The sequence below is a fragment of the Hyposmocoma kahamanoa genome, unplaced genomic scaffold (assembly GCF_003589595.1).
Source record: "Hyposmocoma kahamanoa isolate Upper Pololo Valley unplaced genomic scaffold, ASM358959v1 116, whole genome shotgun sequence".
Lineage (NCBI taxonomy): Eukaryota > Metazoa > Arthropoda > Insecta > Lepidoptera > Cosmopterigidae > Hyposmocoma > Hyposmocoma kahamanoa.
The window spans coordinates 4,153,351-4,174,578 of NW_020653391.1; the positions used below are offsets into that span (position 1 = coordinate 4,153,351).

Here is a 21,228-nt window from a genome sequence, read left to right on the forward strand (position 1 = left end):
CCCAATGTAAGTGACTAAAGCACTTGTTTTAAATCGGAAACAACGACGGTAACACACCGAGACTAGAGACAATATAGAAAAGTTAGTTTTTCTATATTGTCCCGACCGGGAATCGAACCCGAGCTCTAAGAGATGGCGACACCTTGAAAACCAGTGTATAACAATGTGAATTGTATTATATTAAGTTTATTCATCAAAGAGAAATGACATATTAAACATAATTATTATATATTTATATTTTGCCGGGTGTTTTGTAGAATAGGACGAAAGCGCCATTTCGAGTTTGTTTTCAGGGGAGCATGTTTTACATTTAACGATAGTTTTAAAATATTTACGTCCTGTTTTAAAATTAAATTTTAGTTTTAATTAAGTTTCAGTCTTAAAATTGAATTTAAAACAGGATGTATATATTTTAAAACAGTCGTGAAAAACTAAGACATTTATTTATTTATTTATTTACATGCTCCCCTGGAACAATTTTTCGAAATGACGCTTTCGCCCTTTCTTTCATTACAGCTATGATATATCGTCTATATGTATAATCTTTGGAATTTATAGTTGAAAATAGAATTATATTTGCAACTCAGTATATGTAAATATATATATATATATATATGTATCTCCGATCGGTCGTTGTAAAAACCGGAAACCTGGTTACATTCTTTGAACTGTATGCGTCTTAATGAATCAGTTTATTTTATTGTTACTATCTTAGAGCATATAGGACGGGAGGCGCTATTAGCGATATTTCTCGAACAAAACTTTCTGCCACTTTCAGAGGGGCGGGTGGTAATACTACAACAAACAGGTGCACACAAATGCAATATTGAGTTGTGTCACTATGGTTGAGTTTTGTTTGTGTGAGAACACAAACAAAACTCAACAACACTAACTTATTTTTACACAGAACAGGCCTTTAAAAAAATCGATTCTCATGCCAGAGACGGAAAGTTATCGACGTGATGATATCGATATGTAGGTATTACGTACTGGTTAATCACCACGTATATGAAATTTTATTCCAACCTTGCCTAGACTGGATGTAGCGAATTTCTTTTTGCAACTTTGTATGGCACAAAGCAAGACAGCATATTTCGTGGCGCACTTGACGCGGTGAATTCAATATTGGAAATGAAAAAAACGTCGATTCGAAAGTAGCGTTTATTGTGCGATGGACTTTTTACTTGTACTTAACAGAGGGGACTGCTTATCGATAACGCCTCCAGTCCTATACTCTAGCTATAAAATATCTATAACTGATGCATACTTGACGTATTAATATTAATAAATGCGGTTAAACGCGACGAAACAATTCAGTGATCCTTGTTAGCTGTTTTTTTATAATATCAAGTGACGGGACAAACAAGTCCTGCGTCTGGTAGTAAACGACATGCCTGTCCAAAACAGTTGCAGTGCCACTCAGTGCTTTAAATCACAAAGATTTGAGGGTACGAATTGAGAGGCCAATGCACCCGTCAATTTAAGATATCAGTTGGCAAGTCCCATGTGACTGTAATTTCATCAGCACCCTTACCCTTCAAAACTGAAACGCAGTAATGTTCACATTATTGCTTGGTGGCAGAAGTAGATAAGGTAGCAATACTTTCTTGGACGAACTCTTTGACAAGGAGTTCTGCCGCTACCAAATTGCTAAGGTCACGGGCTTACTGGAGATGTGATGTTACATCTCTGTCTCGGCTGTTGAACCTTCATACACACATACATAAGCTCACGCCCTAGTCCCACAGGAGGTGTAGGCAGAGACCACGTAACGCCACTTTACTCTACCCTGACACAATTCTCGATCCTCACATACATCAACTACCCTCTTCATACAACTTCTTTTATTCTTGTCACTTAGGAACCCAGCCTTTTTGACCACCACTGATCTGGTCAATGTAAGTCCTTCTGTGACGTCTTTCTCTCTCTATCTTAAAATCCTTCCATCCACATTTGAATCATAAATCTGTTTCCTAATTCTTCTTACATCCATCCGCTCTACGTGCTCAAACCACCTCAACGTTTCTTTCTCTATTCTAGTCACTACATCCTCTATTAAGCTACATCTTTCACGTATTATTGTATTCTTCACTCTATCACTCAACTTTATTCCACAAATTTCACTTTCATCCATGCTCGTAATCTTTTTCAAAGTCGTTTATGTATGCAAATATCTAATAAATTGTTTCATCGCATTTCTCCCCGTTTGTGTAAATATTTGACATAGCTAAATACGTACCAATAGGTAACCCGGTGTCAATGGACACCATGTCAGCCATACTGGCCGGGTCCATGAACATCTCGTCGTCCTGGGCGGGTGATGTCATCGAGTCGGGGATCGGTCTGATCACCAGATCGTGACCTATCGAACCTTCCTGTCAATGAAATGAAACCTGAATATGCAGATAGGCTACACTCCCGGTCACATAATTCGAGCCACCTTGCATTTTTATTCTTAAAGGGAAAGAATAAAAAAAATATTGTTATCATCGAAGAAACGTTGAGTATGTAATAATAAATAATGTATCAGACAATCACACCAATTACCTGATCTTAAACCAAGGGTATTCTCTCTTCTGAGTATCAAAGCAAAGGAATTGATTCCGGGGCACTACCCAAGACACCCAATCCAGAACCAATTTCTAAATTGGTAACTAATTTTTAAAGTTCAATTCCCAAATTGGTCCTCCAGCGTCCACATTGCAAACCGTTGAGCCACCGTTTTTAGATCCATACGTTTTTAGATCAATTAAACATTGTATAAAGTCAGGGAGTTTAATTATGAAAATGCAAAGTGGCCCGAATTTTATGTCCTGGAGTGCATGAATAATCCATTGTCCTTTAGGTACCTTTCGTATTTTTGAGGCAAAACCATCAAGAAAGATTTTTCTTTAATTTCTTCTCAAGTCTCCAAGTGAGTGGTGTTGATAGAAGTGCTACCTGACTACACGTCACAAACTCAAACGCAGTGGAAGTTTGCTTTTATCATAAGCTTCTTATGCATCATAAGCTTAGCCTATCTCCAACCACTACAAATGACGTGATTACTTTTTGCTAATCATCAATATTCCAATTTTCCATTAGTCGAACCGTAATTGCTGTTATTCATAAAAAAAACAAGGCTTTACAACGAGAGATTTATGAAAACCTTCGGTTTGAACATTCTAAATCTAAGATCCAAAATATTTAAAGGAGTAATAAGTAATTCAATATATTCATCCAGTTCCTCTGCAGCTGTATTAAATAAATAAGTAAGTTATCAGCTAATTATGAACAGCAAATCTTTCTTTTTACATTACAATAATGTGTTACTTTATTATATCATCATCGTTAGTGTGATAAAGCCTCGTTACCAAAATGACAACTTTTCAAAAGCAAGATTTAAAATTATAGGAACGAAATTAGTCGATAACTTTTTTGTATTATTCTTATTTTAGCCCTTTTGACCTGTGGCTTTCTTCCACCAAGCGTACGCTCTGTTTTATTGTCTATATAATAAATTAATTAATAAAGGACTGTGGGAAAAATGGAGATGCTGAAATTTAGATTACAGTCATCGTCATGTTGTAGATATTTAAAGAATTTACTTCTATAAAGCTGGGTTTTCACTCGGACACTACTCGTAGCGTGTACTTTGTTTTCTAACCTTTCATGATTTTGTACTTCAGCCATTAACTATATCTGCTACAACTTCTAGACCTCATAGCAGCAGATCAGTCGTCATCATTTTCATTCTACAAGGAGACAAATGCTACATGGACGCTCACGTACTCATAACATGAAAACCAAAATCCGAGTGGACTCCTATACGATCTAGCTCGTATGAGCGCACTCGGCTCGAGAGTACTCGTACTATAGTGAAAACTCGGCTTTAACCACAAGAATATTGATATGAATGCCATCGTTGCTATTAGAACTCTCTAGCTCTCGTGCCCTTCAGCAAGACAAACGATAGCCCAATTTAACGTTCATTGCGGTTAAAAGACATTCATTACCACCGCAAGCATGTCAAAAATTCTCAAATCTACCCGTACTAAATCCAATGTACGATGCTCTTTGACACTTCATACTTCTTTGATTGATCACTAGCTTTACATTAAGTGTCCACAATACTGGTTGCTTTAGTTTTATAAAGCTTCGAAATGATGATTTCACGATGTTTGACTTTAAAGCTAGACATTTCATCTAATTAAAATCAAGATTTAAAAATGCACAAATTTGAGTGTACAACTGGGTCAGCGACAGTTTTATGAGCGGTTTCCAACGTGCAGGTACTTTCTTCACGAAGGCTCTTTTTTGTTGTTAAAGCAAGTGAAAATTAGGAAACTAAACTGCTCATCATAAGAAAAAAACTTAGTGATGCTGGGTCTCCAGTAGAAAACAACACACGATGCAAACATTTTCAGACCCCTGCTATATACTGCTGTAGTAACATAGACTGGTGTGGATTAAATTTGTTATTTATTCATCATCATCATCACCATCAACTAATTTACACGTCCAACTACTGGGCACTCCTCTCAGACGAGAGTTTTAGTTTATAGTTTGCCATGGTGGCCTAATGCGGGTTGGGGACTTTACACACTTTCAAATTAAATATCGCACATAAATTTCGAAAAATACAGAGATGCGAACCCGGATTCGATCCCACGAAATCTGCTTGAGAGGCGGTAGGCCAAACCATTAGTCTACCACGGCTTCTTATGTTACTTATTATAGAAAAGAAATAGAAGAAACTAAACACTTCAGAAATCAGACTCTTCCTTTGCCACTTCCACGGTTCATTTTAAACTGGTAAAATCATAGCAATACGTCCAAGGCGCAAACCATGCGAACAATGGCGTCGACAAGTAGACTAAGGTCGCATGAGCTTGCGCAAGTGACAGATAATACTTTACAATGGTAATTTTAGTCTTAGCGAGGGCTTTTAACGTTTTGGGCGTTTGACGACGTTAACTGACTCTTTTGGAGTCCAGACTAAACGTCGTCAAAAATTTGACAATTTGGATTATTTTGTTTCACTTTAAAGAGTATATTAATTTGGTTCTATATTTCGAACAAGTAACTGAATGCAGTATCTCTTCGTGACTTAATCACGACTATGTTTAATTGAAATCTACTTGTTGCATTACAGTTTACAGGTACATCCTTTGCTTAGGAATAAGATACAGACAGGATGCATAAATTCTGCACTTATCCCGAAACCGGGTCACGTTCCAAGGACTATACTTCCATAAATTTATTCATACATCCAATGAACATATCTTCTATATGCAGATTAACGATCGCAAAATATGTTATCGATATTTCTAAGTGGGTATACATATGTCTGGCCAACACATAACTAATTGGAGATTAAGTACGTGATCAGTTAAAAGATGAAGATATTTAAATGGTGTGACATGGAATTTATGAATTTGGGACGTGCAATGACTGAATATGTCCCTTTTATAACTGGAAAAAGGAATATTATAAAACGTCCTTGAGTATATATCACTTCTTAATCTAGGCATTTAAGAATTCCTAAGAGTATCTAACTCTGAATAGGATTCCTCTAATACAATGTTATATAATGCAATATTCATCTGGTCCAATGCAATGTTCAAATGGTCGTCACTTGCAAAACCACCGTCTTTTCTATTAATTCTATAATCATATACAATATTTGATACTATGGTACTTATACCACCTAATTCATTCCTAAATTTGGTTTCTTGTTCGTTCCTTTAGTAATACGTTAACTTATTATGTCCGAAAGTTATCAATTACCATTGTAGCTAAAATCAATAAGGAATTACCGAAACTTGAACTTACCACCACTATTTTGTCAAGTTTCGGGTGTTTTCTAATGAGCAGCGCTGCACCATTTTCTTCATCTTGGTACACCTCACCCAGCGCTTCCATATTATCCTGTAAAAGCAATAACTTTTTTAAGTAAATTCGATCAACATAAGCAAACAAAAACCTTCGAATAAATCAAAAACAAATTACGAAATTGACGTATTTTACGACTCATTTATAGTTCAAACGGAATGTGACAACTGCTTACGGGTGGAGTATTAGGGGTTTTGTTCGATAATCTCATAGGTAGTGTTTCTGTACTATTTTCTCTAAACATTATTTTTATTTTCTTTTTAAATTAAAGTTTTTGATGTTATCTTTCGTAATTGCTATTTAACATGACATTGCTGTAATAATATGACATACCGGCTGTATAAAAAATTATATCACGAAACAGTGTTTCTCTATGTATGTGCCGATAGTGTATCTAAATAAATTAATTAATGTCTACGACACCAATACGTCCGATCATATTAACATACATTCGATTACTTTTGTACCATTAGAGCTCCTTGTGAAAGAGTTCTTCCAGGGAAGTACTACCCAAGGTGGCACCTTTCCTATTTCTGCCGCGAAGCAGTAATGTCAGCATTACTGTGTTCTAGTTTTGAAGGGTAAGAGTACGCTGATGAAATTACAGGCACATGGGACCTGTCAACTTATGTCTCAGAGTGACGGGCGCCGTGTCAGTGACTCCCAGATCTTTGCGATTTAAAGCTCTGAATGGCACTGTACCCGTTATGGACAGGCGTCTAGCTTACCATCAGACGCACGACTTGTTCGTCCCGTCACTTGATATCATAAAAAAAGACTTAATGAAAATACAGACTTTTTGGTCAACAAAATTACTTAATTTTTTTATCTTAGGTATATAAAATTCTACAAAAACGCATAAATTACGGATTCACGTAAAATTACAGAGATACTTTACTAAGTAATTAATATTTACTTTTCTTTCGAAATACATCTACTATTATAATACGGAATCGCATTGCAAATTCTTCACAGGATAAGGCAAAATGTCAATTATTATCATATAGGAAAGGGTCTTAAGAAGGACGACTTGTGACCGTATTTGCATAGATAAACGAAGAATTTACATAAAAGTTTGTACCGGAGAATTTTAATTAGTATTTTTCATTGTGAACAGTATATATGAGACGACAGAATTTAAAACAATTGAACGGAAGAACACTCAAGGTTTGGAGACTTCCAGTCATCTAAGAAAATGTTGAATGGATTTCGGAAACAAATATTAGTTCCGCTTGTGTATAAGCTTGTCTGAAACATATAATTATCGTGAATGATGTTTGGGGTGTGTTCACCTATAAATAAAATTCATTTCATGCAATCTTCTGCAGAACAAACGAAAAGGAACCTTTTCGGTGGCTTTATACGATTATTTTTGACCCCTTACGACCCAGTGCAGTGCAGTGTTGCCAGATGATTACATTTCTTACATTTTTCGTAATTTCTGACCTTATCGCGTATTATGTAAGTAACTTTTGTTGTTAAGGCTATTTTCAGAACGGACTTTTGAAAGACGTTGAGTTTTTTCAAATTTAAACTACTTTTTCATTTTTTATTGAATTGATATTAAATTTTTTTTTTGTAAAATTACTCCACTAGTTTGTTATAATTATAAGTATTAATACAAAGAAAATTCCTTCGATCCGGCCGGATTCGAACCGACGTCTTCTAGCATAACGCTATACCAACTAAGTCACGGAACGAACCAGCGGACCTCACGAATTTTTCTATGTGTTTGTTGTCGTGTCTTTGTATTTGGTTTTTCAACGACTTTTTAGTTGTAGCGCCATTTATGAGAAAGGTATGCTAGAAGACGTCGGTTCAAATCCGGCCGGATCGAAGGAATTTTTTCTGAGTATTCGATCATTGTATTAATAATTAAACTATATTTATTTAGTTTAATTATTAATACTATAATTAATACTATACTATAATTTATTACTATTATTATTAACATAATTGTATATATTCGAACGGTACAGTGTAATTACGAATTCTTCTACGTGCTTGTTGTAGATCTTTGTCTGTGACCGCTAGTTCATTCCGTGGCTTTGTCTGGCACGGTTTGCTGGAAGACACTGGACCGAATTCAACCGGATCGAAAGATTTTTTCTTAGTATTCGATCTTTGATTAATAATTATAACTAAATAGTGGAGTAATTTCACAAAAATAATTCATTATCACGGTGGTCAAACATCGTGACGTTCAACAAACTATAAAAATTCAGCTATATTTGTTATTGCGAATCCTAAATAATTTAAGAACGCTCCCAAATCAGACGAAAAAGTAACTCAGATATGTCACAAACAATTATTGGTTATAGCTTGATTTTTCTGGAATGTACTTACTTTTTTCTATAATATTTAGGCATATATGTATACATTTCACAGTTGGAATTTTTAATTAAAAAACGAACTTGTAAAAAGTTTTGCAGCAAAAATGTAACTTTTCAGGTAACGAAATATAAAGAAGAAACATAAATATAATTATAGGCTGCTGAATGTACCTAGATAAAGCCACTACAGTCGAACTAGGAAATCCTCTATCTCAACATGTAGTGTCTTCCCCTTGTTAAAAGCAATGTACACGAAATTTGCAGAAGGAAAGTGATTACTTAAGATTTGAAATTAATATTATTATAATATGAATTAATTCTGATCGAAAATTTCTAACACAAAGGAACAGTTGAAAACAGCCTATTCTTTAATCTCTTCCTTTCTACTTTGCTGTGTCCGAAAGGGTTCATGATGTGATGCGTACTACGTAACACTACGCCACGTAACACATTATACACCATTATGGAATACAAATAAAGGATATATAAAATATACACTAATGGATCAATAGTGCACAATAATTGAACATAAAGGTGAACACCCACATTTGGGCATGGAAGAGCGTTTAGGTCATCGCACCACATTAGTTGATTGCGGATTGGGGGCTTTACCTGTGATTTTAAACCTTCTATATGCAAGTTTCCTCACGATATTTTTCTCCACATTTAAAGCAAAATATTACTAAAATATGAATTATAATAGTGATTGACTTACATATGATGTAGAGAAAATTGTCCTTCCATTAATTACCATTTACATATGCCCTTCTAAAACGGAAAATTTTATTACAAACCAAGATGTGCAAGTTACCATGAAACCATCTCTCTTGTTAACTAAAGCAGATTTTGTGTTTGCGTGGGAAGATGCAAAATCGTGACTTTAATATGACGGACTAGTTCTTTTAAATTATAAATTGAATTATGTAAGTCGACTTTCGAAGTTCAGTGACTGAATAATACATTTTTGGGATACTATATAACAATGTAAGAAGGAGCTATCATATCAACAATACTTTAGTGTAAATGCATCCATCTACTGACTCAGATTAGGGATGGAAGGAATCACTTAAGCTTTCAAGGCTATTGCTTCGTGTTAAAAAGAATGATTAAAAAACACTCTTTGGTTTTCCAAATGGGTTCATGTTTAGAAACCACAACATATGACAACATAATATTTAACTGAACATCTCTCTCTCTATTCAGTTTGGATTTTATATAACTATGCGGAGGACCAAAGAGCTCGCTTAGTTAAGAATAAAATGTGTTGATCAAAGTAATTTTTTAATTAATCTATAATATATTCGGTATTTATTCATAATTATTAACTCTTGTAATGTTTTCCATTTACGAAGAAGGTGCTGTATTAAATAAATACAGCACATTCATCCCTAATATCATAATCCTATCATTAATGGAATTTGCCGTGTAGAGGTGAGTCACTATTACCACCATCATCCTCTTGCCCCTTATTCCATTTATTTGTCATCTTCCCCGGTTCATCTCTAAACCCGTCACCTCATTGTTTATTTTCTTCATAGATTTAATATGTTTCACACCATGTTCCCATTTAACATCACTATCCATCTTTATATTTAACATTCCCTATGGACTGAATAATAGAATGTCCATATATGGACTGAATAATAGAATGTCCATATATGTGTCAAGATGACTAACAGAGTAATTTAAATAATAATCGGACAATTACAAAGATATGCTAATATTATTTACAGCTACAATTATCACAGCATTTATTACATTTATTGTGTAATAAAGTATGTAAAATATTAACAAATAAAAGAAACACAAAAATCTGTTGATACATATATATCACTTCTTTGGATCAATCATTAACATTTTAGTTATTGTGTGACCAGACAGGGATGCTGATCCACATAAAGTCGATGAGTGATTTAGTCAGACTAGGATTATCCCCATAACACCCGTTAGTCAACTTTATAAACACGAAGTAGATTTGATTATTTGATAAAAAGCCCTTTTGTAGGACTATTCAAATAATGAAACGCCTAAGTTTTTTAATTCAAATGCGCTAAGTATTTTCAACTTAGTAACGAATTCTATATTTATGCATTTATAATACTAGTAAGATGAGCAAACCAGCAAAAATCAACTAACATTCACAAACTTCCGCAGTCTCTTCGATGAATATCATCCTCACGACTTTGCTAAAGCTTTTTACAAAGTGAACATGCCTACAGATTGTGTTTTATGTCTCGCAACTAGTTGTAAATATGTTCACTTTGCATATGGGATACTCCGAGGCCTTTTTGATCGTAAAATATGAAAAACGGATATTTATAGTCATATGAGGAAGTAATTAATAATGGTGTCTCGCAAAGCAGTAAACTTGTACCGAGTCTTTTCAATTGATGTTAGAAATAAGTCTTCTTAATTGTGTGAAACAATTTTACAGCAATATATATACTATATGTCAGTTACGTCATTCAATAATCGTAAACCTAACACAACATTTATCATAAACCAATTATTAATAAATGTCATTCTATTATATATATTTTTATACGAATAAACCTTTATATGACTATGAAGTGCCGTGCTACAAACATAGCAATGCAGGTCAACAAAACTAAAACTTGCTGCGAAATAGCAATAATGATTAAAACTTCATTAAATCTATACGCTTGGATAAGTTGGTATTGTAATTGTTGTGCAGCAATTATGTTCAGTAATTCAACGGATACGCATATGTAGACCACAAGATCCTATTTAATGATGATTGTTTTCAATATGAGATTATTGTATTTGTATTCATTTATATGTTTCCACACATGTACAGTTTTTCATTACTAAGGATTTGCCATAATCGCCGCATTCTGTAAAGACACAATTTTAACTGCCTCGGTGGCCGAACGGTTGCCATGCCGGACTGTCACGCAGAGGTTTCAAGTTCGGTTCGTACATTTATTTCTCTCGTGAGTTTGGGTGTGATTTGCGGTTGTCTTTGTGTGTGTTCTTGGCACCTGTGACTCAGGGTTTCCCTATTGCGGGGCTATGTTGAGTGTGTACGTTATTTATTTATTATTTAATGTTGTACGCAGAGAAACACAGTTGACTAATGGCTTATTTATGACTTTTTGGCGCATGTCTTAATGCGCCTCAAACTGTAATATGGTTGTTTGTAATTAATTAAATTAAATGTATTTAGTATGTTACGTTCTGCCCCATTTGACAATTCGTTTTAAAATCTATACAATCTTTGAAGAATTAACTGGGTGCAGAACCAAAAATTTTTCAAAATGGCTGACAAACAAAATCTACTTTACCGAATCTTCACAATTAATCGATAATATACGAGTGGTTCCTTTTGAGGATACGACTTGACGCTATAACACCCCTACCTTGTTCTCTTATTGAAAAAATTCGTTTCTGAAACAAAAAGTATACAACTACCAAAAAATCAAATCATTTTTAGATTTCATGCCATCATAGACACAGTACTCGCGGGCTGCGATATGCTCTAAGACATTGTAGGCTGGATGGAGAGTAGTGCACGGTGCTCATGTACGTGCTTGCGTTACTATTGCGTTATTACTAAAAATTCGCCCCATGCCCATAAGCACGCATTAATTAATGCCCAGCATTATTTCCTTTGTGCCAGGGATGCTTAATTGATATTTCTGCTTATATATATTAAATAAAGTGCTTTATATTGTTCTTTATATATTATTTTTTAATTCATGAGACTAGGCCATGTAATGTCCATTTCTTCGTGTGTCAAGAAACGAAGAAAGAAAGTGTTTCTAGCATTGGATAAGCGATCCATCAATTCGCATCTATCAATTCGGTCTATATGTCAATCAGTCAGACGCAATCAGATCGGACTTGTAAAGAGATCGAAACGTTGGTTTGTTTGAAAAACAAATAAGTATACGCCATTATAGTTAACTTTTATCACACACCCACCTGAAGGGTGGCAATTATGTCAAAACCAGAGGAAATAATGACAATTCTATTTCTGGTCTATTTAGAAATGACTATGGAAACCAATTTTTTTCATTCTCTAAGAAATATTACCGACACGTACATATTTTTAGTTGACTTTGAAAGACAGATGTATCTACAAATAAACTGACAGCAACCCTATAAGACAATGACGTAGATGCATAATTATTATCGCATTGAAGATGACATGCATTATATTATTAAATGCATTTGTAGTCTCGAATCCTATGATTATCTTTATAATATTATTATTTTCAATAGTCTTCCTGGATTAAATACCTTATTTAATTTATTATAAACTACTTTATCATTTTAATAGCTATAGTTATGTTAATGCAAATATTCCGCAGTATGTTTATTGTCATTGTTAGTAATTATTTATATTACCTATCATTAAAAGGATTATCCGACAATTGCTCACACCATATTTATTTTTTTATTTAAATCACATTATCAATACTAAATCAAGTAAGTAACGGTAAATTTGTACCGTCCATCTCATTTGATGAAAAGTGACGATGAGGTCGACACGCACACCTAAATCATGCTATTCACTCCCGCCTCGAAAAGGCCCCAATTTTACCATTCAGGGAATAAGTATGCAGGCAGGGCATTACACTCCATAGCCGTTCGTCATAAAAATGTGGAAGCGACACGCTTCGTACAAATTCTTGGAATATCCACAACATAGGGGTGGAACCCAACCTGCGTCTAGACCCCCGATGATGGACAGGGGAAGGCGGAATTAAATCGTGCCATTCCCTCGCACAGTTTCCGTGATATATCTTGTAGAATACCGATACCTAAACAGGCAAATGTTACGGCGCTGTTCAAGGCTCCGCAGCTTCACATCTACTAATTCCGAGTCATCTATAAGCCTCCTGTCACGCTTTTCAACAGAATCCAAGGTGGCCAGATGACATTTAGCGGAACCATCCCATGAGTAGCAGCAGTACTCCACAAATACACGTACTACTACACTATACACAAATACACAAATTACAACAACGACGTGTTCTTATTATCTATGTGCCATAATACCATTGGATAAAACTAAATGATTTCAGTTGTTTTGAGGAACCCAAACTAATTGTGCCACTTCTTTAAAGGCAAAGATAGGATAATTATAATAATTATCAATCAAAGGACAATCTAATGTCCAGGACCAATATTGTGGGAGAAACAAAAGCTGCGAGACTCCGCCGCGAAGAGGGCTAATTTGGGACGTCCAAAAGGACGCCGACCGGTCGGACGTCTCGGGTACCGTTGGAGCGATGAAGGCTGGAAAGATCTCAAGGACTAGTGCTAGTGGCTGGAAGGTGCAGGGTCAGACCCGGGAGGAGTGGCAGAGTCTGGTGTCGGAGGCCAAGACCCACTTTGGGTCACTGCGCCACCAAGGTAAGTAAGTACAAAGGACAATAATTATCAAAGAAACAAAAGAAAACAAATATTCTAAACGTTCTATACGAACAAGAAAAGCCAGTTCTCAAGGACCATGAACCGATCATAAAATTTGAAAATAAAAGCGTCTAAAAATATGCATAGGGTTATCGATCATTTTTTATACAGAGTGCTAAGAAATTTAGGTAGATAAATGTTTTACTACCATTTTTTTTTTGTGAGATTACTACTCTAGTTTGTTATACTTAAATATTAATACACAAATCGAACACCAAGAAAAATTCATTCGATCCCGCTGGATTTGAATCAACGCCTTCATCATGCCGTGCCTGATAATAAGCCTACATTACTAGTAATAATTATAAGCCTTTATTACATTTTCGAGTAACCTTAGAAAAGAAGTAAAACTGCTATACCTAGGGGTAAACTTTTTCAGTGTCATCTTCTGACGCCTTTTAACTATCACTGGTCACTTCCCTATTAAAATGAAAAAAAAGTCAATGTAACTGTATTTCATCATTTACGCATACGACATTTAGACAGAATTAGAAAATCTTTTTTGTACGGTAAAATATAATATTAATATGGCATGAAAGTATGTTTTTGATTAGTATTTTAAATAGATCCTTCGGATGCAAACTGTGAACTCTAAAATTATCTGTACATAATTGTCAGCACCTTGTATATTTCTGAGTTTTTAATTTCATTAATTTATGGCTTATAAATATTAATTATACAAAATTTATAACACATAGTAGTTTATATTGCAGATATTGTTTTGCAGAGGGCAATATAATCATAATACATATTATTAATATACATATTATATTATGACTAGACATATAATAAATTGTGTTTAAATATTAACAATTCATTGATTGATTTTGAAAGATGTTATCTATTAGAATACAATTTACTTGGATTTGATCCATCTGATAGGAATAGAAACAAAGCGCCAAATATTGATTACATATTTCAAAAGTGAACCTTGCAGTTTGATACGGAAAGAAATACTTCCTTTTTATGATAACTTGTATCGCGACCAACAAGTGCGCATGGTGGTAAGAGTATTAATGAGGTCTGTGGTGGTAAGCAACACCTCAATCGCAAAGACCTGAAGGTAGCGATGGACGAGTTGTATTTTTTCAATTCGAGTTACTCCAGTTGACGTGACTCGCCGAGTCGACTCGGTGTATGACAGAGCAACCACCAGTCGCAAGTACAACTCGAACCAAGGATCCACCGAGTTGGATACGACATCGCCGAACCGACGGGAACCGAATTTTGTTAGCTCGAGTTCTTAGAAAAGTAACTCGAGTTGACTCGTTGTGGGAGTAACTCGAGTTAGATAACTCGACTCGCCCACCGCTCGCGACTCGAGCGTGCTCCGAAGGACACCGAACCGACCGAGTCGACTCGGCGGCGGCGGGGCGCTACCGAACCGAGTTAGCTCGAGTTCTTATAAAAGTAACTCGAGTGGACTCGTTGTGGTAGTACCTCGAGTTAATCGAGTTAAATAACTCGACTCGCCCATCGCTACCTGAAGGGTACTTACTACCACTGCGTCCCTTACATTGAGTCAAAGTTGATAAGTCACTTGTGCCTGTAGTTTCACAAGCACCCTTACCTATAAAAATCGGAACTGAGTAATAACTGACAGGTATGTTGGCAGTACTTGCCTGGACGAATTCTTTCGCGAGGAACTCTACTACTACAAAAATCATAGTCCGATGTAACTAATCAATTTATCCAGAAGTTGACTGCTCAAAAATACGAGCTTATTAGTATAAGATAACTTTGGATTGTCTCATATAGAAGGAGCCGTGGTTGTGTGTTTGACCTACCGCCTCTCAAGCAGAGGCCGTGGGTTCGAATACAGGTTCGCACCGAAAATTAAAGTTGGTTCCCAACCCTCGGAAAACGTGTGAAGGTAAAACCCTCGCCTAAGAGATAACCCGTGCCCAGAAGTGGGACGTATAAATGGTTTGATGATAATCTCATACGCATCAAGACAGACATCATTGATAGCCCAGTGATTAACACTGGACGCTGGACGAGTTTTCGTAGGAGCTACTCCCGGTGGTGTTTCTCTCATATGTATTTACATACACATTTCCGTTACTCATTTCGGCTCCAGGGCTCATTGAAAACCACCGCCGCTGTCAATTATGGCTGTAGCTTAAGAAGTGCTTTTGCGCACGCCACAACTGCGCAAAAAGTGCAACATTTATAGGCATTAATTTTGTTTTTTGCTTTTTATCAATTTTTTTATTTTGTTTATTAATTATTTTTATTTTGTGTTGCTTGTCAGTGTTATCAATTTTTTTTATCTATGTGCTGCAATAAATGTCTATTTTATTCTATTCATTTGATAGGAATATTAAAACATTGTAAAGGATCGGAATTTAAATTAAATTATTTTTAAATTATGACGTCCTCTGAGAACTCCACGAGAGTGGCTTGCGTACCGATTTTCAGGGTGTCACCATCTGTGAGGACCCGGGTTCGATCAATTTCAGTATAGAAAAACCAACTTTTCTGTAATATTGTCTCGGGTCTGGGTGTTTGTGGTACCGTCGTTGTTTCCGATTTCCATAACACAAGTGCTTTAGTTCTTTATTTTTAATATATATATATTTGACATTTAGCTCAACTTTACATGGAACCGGTACCCTCGCAACAATCATTTATGTCCTTTGAATACTAAAAAGCATATAATAGAGAACGGGAAAAACCGTTTCTTGACCTTTTGACCCGATTATTTTTGAAATAATATGTTTGAAGGTTGAAAGGGTCATGCATGAAGTTGTGGATCGGGGGCTCCACCCTCGAAGCACGTAATCCGTGGTAACGGCCATTTTCCCACTATGGATGACCTACGGAACTGCTCTCGAAGTCCGTCAACGAAAAGACGGACTCGTTCGAAAGTGTCAAATCGCGTTGTCATACATTCTTATAGTTATTTTTTTTTAGAATTAGAAAAAAACGTAAACAAAAAAGCAGTGATCATAAATCTTTTTCTTCAAACAACAAGTTACGGTAAAGTAAAACATCGTGAAAATTGATGATAAGAAACACTTACAAATGATAAGATAATAATGTTATTATTTTACAAAAAAAATCCTTAATGTTCGTAACCTCTGTTTCTTTAAGTTCTTCACAGTTTTTGAAATAAATTGTTATAATATATTATAAAGATAGAGTATGTATAGTAAGATGGAAGGCAGAGAGGGAGCCACCGACCTCGATATAACATCGAAGCAGTGTTTATTATCACCAAAAAATATAATTAGTTACTTTGAAGCAGTGAATAGTAACGAGAATAGTGAGAAATAGTGTAAATATCGTGTACAATTGTTATCAAAACAAGAACCAGGAGAATTGCAACAATAACATGAAATATTGCCCTGGAATGGTCAACTGGAATACTGTCGAAAAAAACAACTCCTGCGCAGTGGACAGTACTGGAAACTTGATTAAGGTTAGCCAAGTGCAATAATAAGAAAGAAAATTAAGTAGAAGTGGATAAATTATTGAAAAACAATATTTATTGTTAATATAATATAATAAATTTTGTAATATGTAAATACCTCCGCTCAAAAATATTCAAACAGCGCCATCTATGGGCGAGTAGAAAAATTAAAAAAGAGAATAAGTTTACATAAATTTACCACTCAAGGCGCTAGTAGTAACTTTAAAAAAATAATTCGTCTACTCACCAGTCATCGCTGAACATGGCATCAGCCAAGCCACCAACAAAGATAACACCTAAGTCAATATGTAATACTTGCCTACAAAAACTGCCTAAAAGAGAATTCCTGACATGTGCACGATGCAATAAAAAATATGACTTGAACTGTGCAAATGTCTCCAGTGCAAGATTTTATAATACTATGACGCCGGACCATAAGGAAGCCTGGATATGCCCTACATGTCACAGTAAAAGAAAGTCAAAACTGCACAACACAACCACATCACCACCTTCAAATGGGTCCCCATTAACTATATTGGACTCATTAAATAAATCAAAAGTAACAATCAGAAAGACCACTGACAGTAAAAACATGCGTAAGTCGATAAGTTTAGAAGACTTGAGCGATTTAGGCGACACTAGATACAATTTTTCACACGATATGAAAGAAAAAATTCTTAACGAACCATTAACATTACAAAATATAAACGCACTCTTGGAACTTAACTTACAGGAAAACAATAAATCAATAATATCAGAATTACGAGCGATAGTGCAAAGCCAAATTGAGGAAGCTCTAAGCGAACTTAAAGACGAAGTAATAGAATACAGGGAGAAAACAGAAAGAGAACAATCTAAAATAAACTCTGACATTAAAAACTTAAATACTAAAATAAGTCAATTAGATCAAGATCTAACTCTAATAAAATATGAAAGCCAAAAATTGAAAGCTGAACTAAAAAATTCTACATTAACGCAAAATGAAATAAAATTGAGCTATGACCCTACAAAAACTTTTATTTTATACGGACTATCAGAAAACTATTGGGAAAGTAACAATGAAACTTATGACAGAGTCATCAACGCTTTTTACGAAATTTTAAACGTTGACCTGACCGGATATATAGAAGAAATTGTACGTTTGGGAAAACGGGGGAAAAAGAGACCTATTAGAATAGAACTCATCTCTAAGCGTATGACAAATTACCTTTTGAGCTGTGGAATATTTTTTAAAAATACTGGTCTAGCTGTTTCAGAGTACCTAAATGAACAAGGCCTAAAGGAAAAGAGAATACTAAAAGAAGCAATGATTTCCGCCCGGAGAAATGGCCAGCGTGCTGTGTTTCGTAATAACAAACTTGTAATTGACGGAAGAGTGACGACAGTTGAAGACCTACGAGAAAACATATCGCCAAATAAAACACAACGTAATTCAAAAAAGAACTCGGAGAAAATTAGTAACACTATTGACCACCCTATAAACGAACCAGAATCCTACGGATCTAGCAACCTACAGCATAATTTTCGTAACTTTCGAAAATAAGTTCTACATACTGTATCAAAATATGCGAAGTTTTCTGCCAAAAACCCATCTCCTAGAAGCATTTCTGAATGAGAAGCCTAATGTTAGCGCTATTTGCATTACTGAATCCTGGTTGACGAGCGACAAACTGAAGTATATCAATATAAGCGGCTACAGCTTGGTGTCTTCATATAGCAGAATAAATCAAGAAGGAGGTGGTGTATGCATCCTACTAAAAAACTCACTAGAGTTTAAAAATCGTAGTGATATAATTAGTTTATCAATTGAATCAGTTTTTGAAATATGTGCCATAGAAATAGTAGCTCTAAACATACTTTTGATCATATTATATTGGCCAAATAGCAACAAAAAAATCACTAGTAACAAACAAAATATAATTATCTATAACCAACTAGAAAAATTAATGAAAATTCTAGATAAAAAAGATAAAGCTAAATCAATTATTCTAGGAGGAGACTTGAATATTAATTTCAATAAAAATACTAAGAAAAAGAGAAAACTTTCGAATTTCATGTTAACATACAACTTTAGGCAGCAGGTAAAAGCGGCAACCAGGGTCACTAAATCCACTGCAACATGCTTAGACCTCATCTTTGTTAAATCAAATAATCAAACAACGCAAGAACCCTCAGTTCATGAACTTGGTTTCTCTGACCACCGTGGAATTTTGCTACCCATCGCATCTAAAATTTTAAACTTCAAAAATTTTCTTATTGACAAACGTACCTACAGTGAACAAAATATGACTAAATTTCAAAACGAAATTATGTCCATAAACTGGCAAGATATTATAAAACCAGATAAAAATATTAACGACAACTATGATGGCTTTGCAAAAATTTTAAAGCAAACATTAGACAAATGCATTCCAATAAAAAGAATCAAAATCCCGTTAAAACCGAAAGTTACATGGCTTACAAAAGGAATAAAAAGATCTTGCATGAATAAAAGACTTGACAAAATTCATTTATCACAAATAAACAGTAAAATATTAAATAAACACCACAAATTGTATGAAAAAATTTAAAAAAAAGTAGTTCATAGAGCAAGGAAACTGAAAAACATCTTTAAAATAAAGAACTCAAATAACAAAATGAAAACTATATGGCAAATAATTAATAAAGAAACGAATAAAAATATTCGAATAAAACAAAATGTTACACTAAAGACACAGAATTCCTGTCTTACAAATCCCAAAACCGTGGCAAATTCATTTAATAACTACTTTGCTAAAATTGGCGCACCGGAAAAAACCCTACAAGAATTAAATCAAAATTTAAAATTAACAACTAAGGTCACAGAGCCCATCGAAAATTCTATTTATTTATTTCCTGTCGAACCACGTGAAGTTCGAAACGTTATTAAAAAATTAAAAAATAAATATAGTTTCGGCATTGATGAAATACCTCCCATCCTAATAAAAAAGTGTATTGATAGTCTAACATTGCCTTATACGGAACTTATAAATCAGAGCCTTAACGAAGGAATTTTTCCCGATTCCCTAAAAATATCAATCGTCAAACCTATTCACAAAAATGGCGAACTGACAGATACAAATAATTATCGGCCAATCGCATTATTACCAACATCATCTAAAATATTTGAATCAGTAATGTGTAAAAAAATGTATTCCTTTTATGAAAAATACAACGTTTTTGACAAAAATCAGTATGGCTTCCGAAAAGGCGGCTCTACGATTTTCGCTGTATACAAGTACGTAAATGAAATACTAGATACACTAAACGCAAGGAAATACGCGGTAGGATTATTATTGGACATGAGTAAGGCGTATGATAGAGTTGACTATAAAATCCTTTTGAACAAACTTTACAATACCGGGATTAGGGGTATAGCATACAAATGGTTAAAATCTTATCTCACGAACCGGGATCAATACGTAGAGATTGAAAATATTAACTTTACAACTGGATTAGTAAAAAACGTGCGTTCAGAACGAATAAGCATGACAAACTCCATCCCACAGGGTAGCGTCCTGGGATGTATTTTATTCCTAGTGTATATAAACGATCTTCCCAAAATAATTGACGACCACTGTATTCTATTCGCTGACGATATATTAATTTTATTCCCTTGTATGACAATGAACGAATTAAAAAATAGACTTGACATTTTGACAAAATTATAAACTGGCTCAATGCACATAATCTGAAATTAAACTTTAAGAAGACCTCATTGATACAATTTAGACCGTACCAAAAAACACCTTTAAAATTACACTATGAATACGAAAATTGCGCACTAAATGTTGAAACAGCAGCTACTCTTCTCGGAATCCGACTGGACACTAGTCTGTGCTGGAAAGCGCATGTAGAGAAGTTAATCAAAAATTTGTCATCTTCTATATATGCCTTACTGAACTTGAAGAAAGTTACAAACTTTCACACAGCTCTATCTACATATTACTCCTAAATTCAGTCCAGACTCGCGTATGGCATAGTGCTTTGGGGAAACTGTACAAATATAAATGAACTTATGATTCTTCAAAAAAAGTGTATTCGTATACTAGTTAACATCGAACAAACAGTGTCTTGTAAACCGTATTTTATAAAACACAAAATTCTGACAATAACTTCTATTTATGTTTTGGAGTGCTGTAAATT

General features: G+C 34.7%; 1 protein-coding gene across 3 annotated transcripts in view; it reads right to left on the reverse strand.

Annotated features, from left to right (window-relative positions):
* LOC113239857 (A disintegrin and metalloproteinase with thrombospondin motifs 16) overlaps positions 1-21,228 on the reverse strand; it is a 255,368-nt gene that overhangs the window by 45,880 nt on the left and 188,260 nt on the right. For all 3 annotated transcript variants that reach the window (XM_026477008.1, XM_026477006.1, XM_026477007.1), the window contains exons 4-5: positions 5,815-5,910; positions 2,240-2,375 (exon numbers count right to left, since the gene is read on the reverse strand). In XM_026477008.1, the coding sequence (XP_026332793.1) occupies positions 2,240-2,375; positions 5,815-5,910 (232 nt within the window). The remainder of the gene's footprint in view (positions 1-2,239; positions 2,376-5,814; positions 5,911-21,228) is intronic.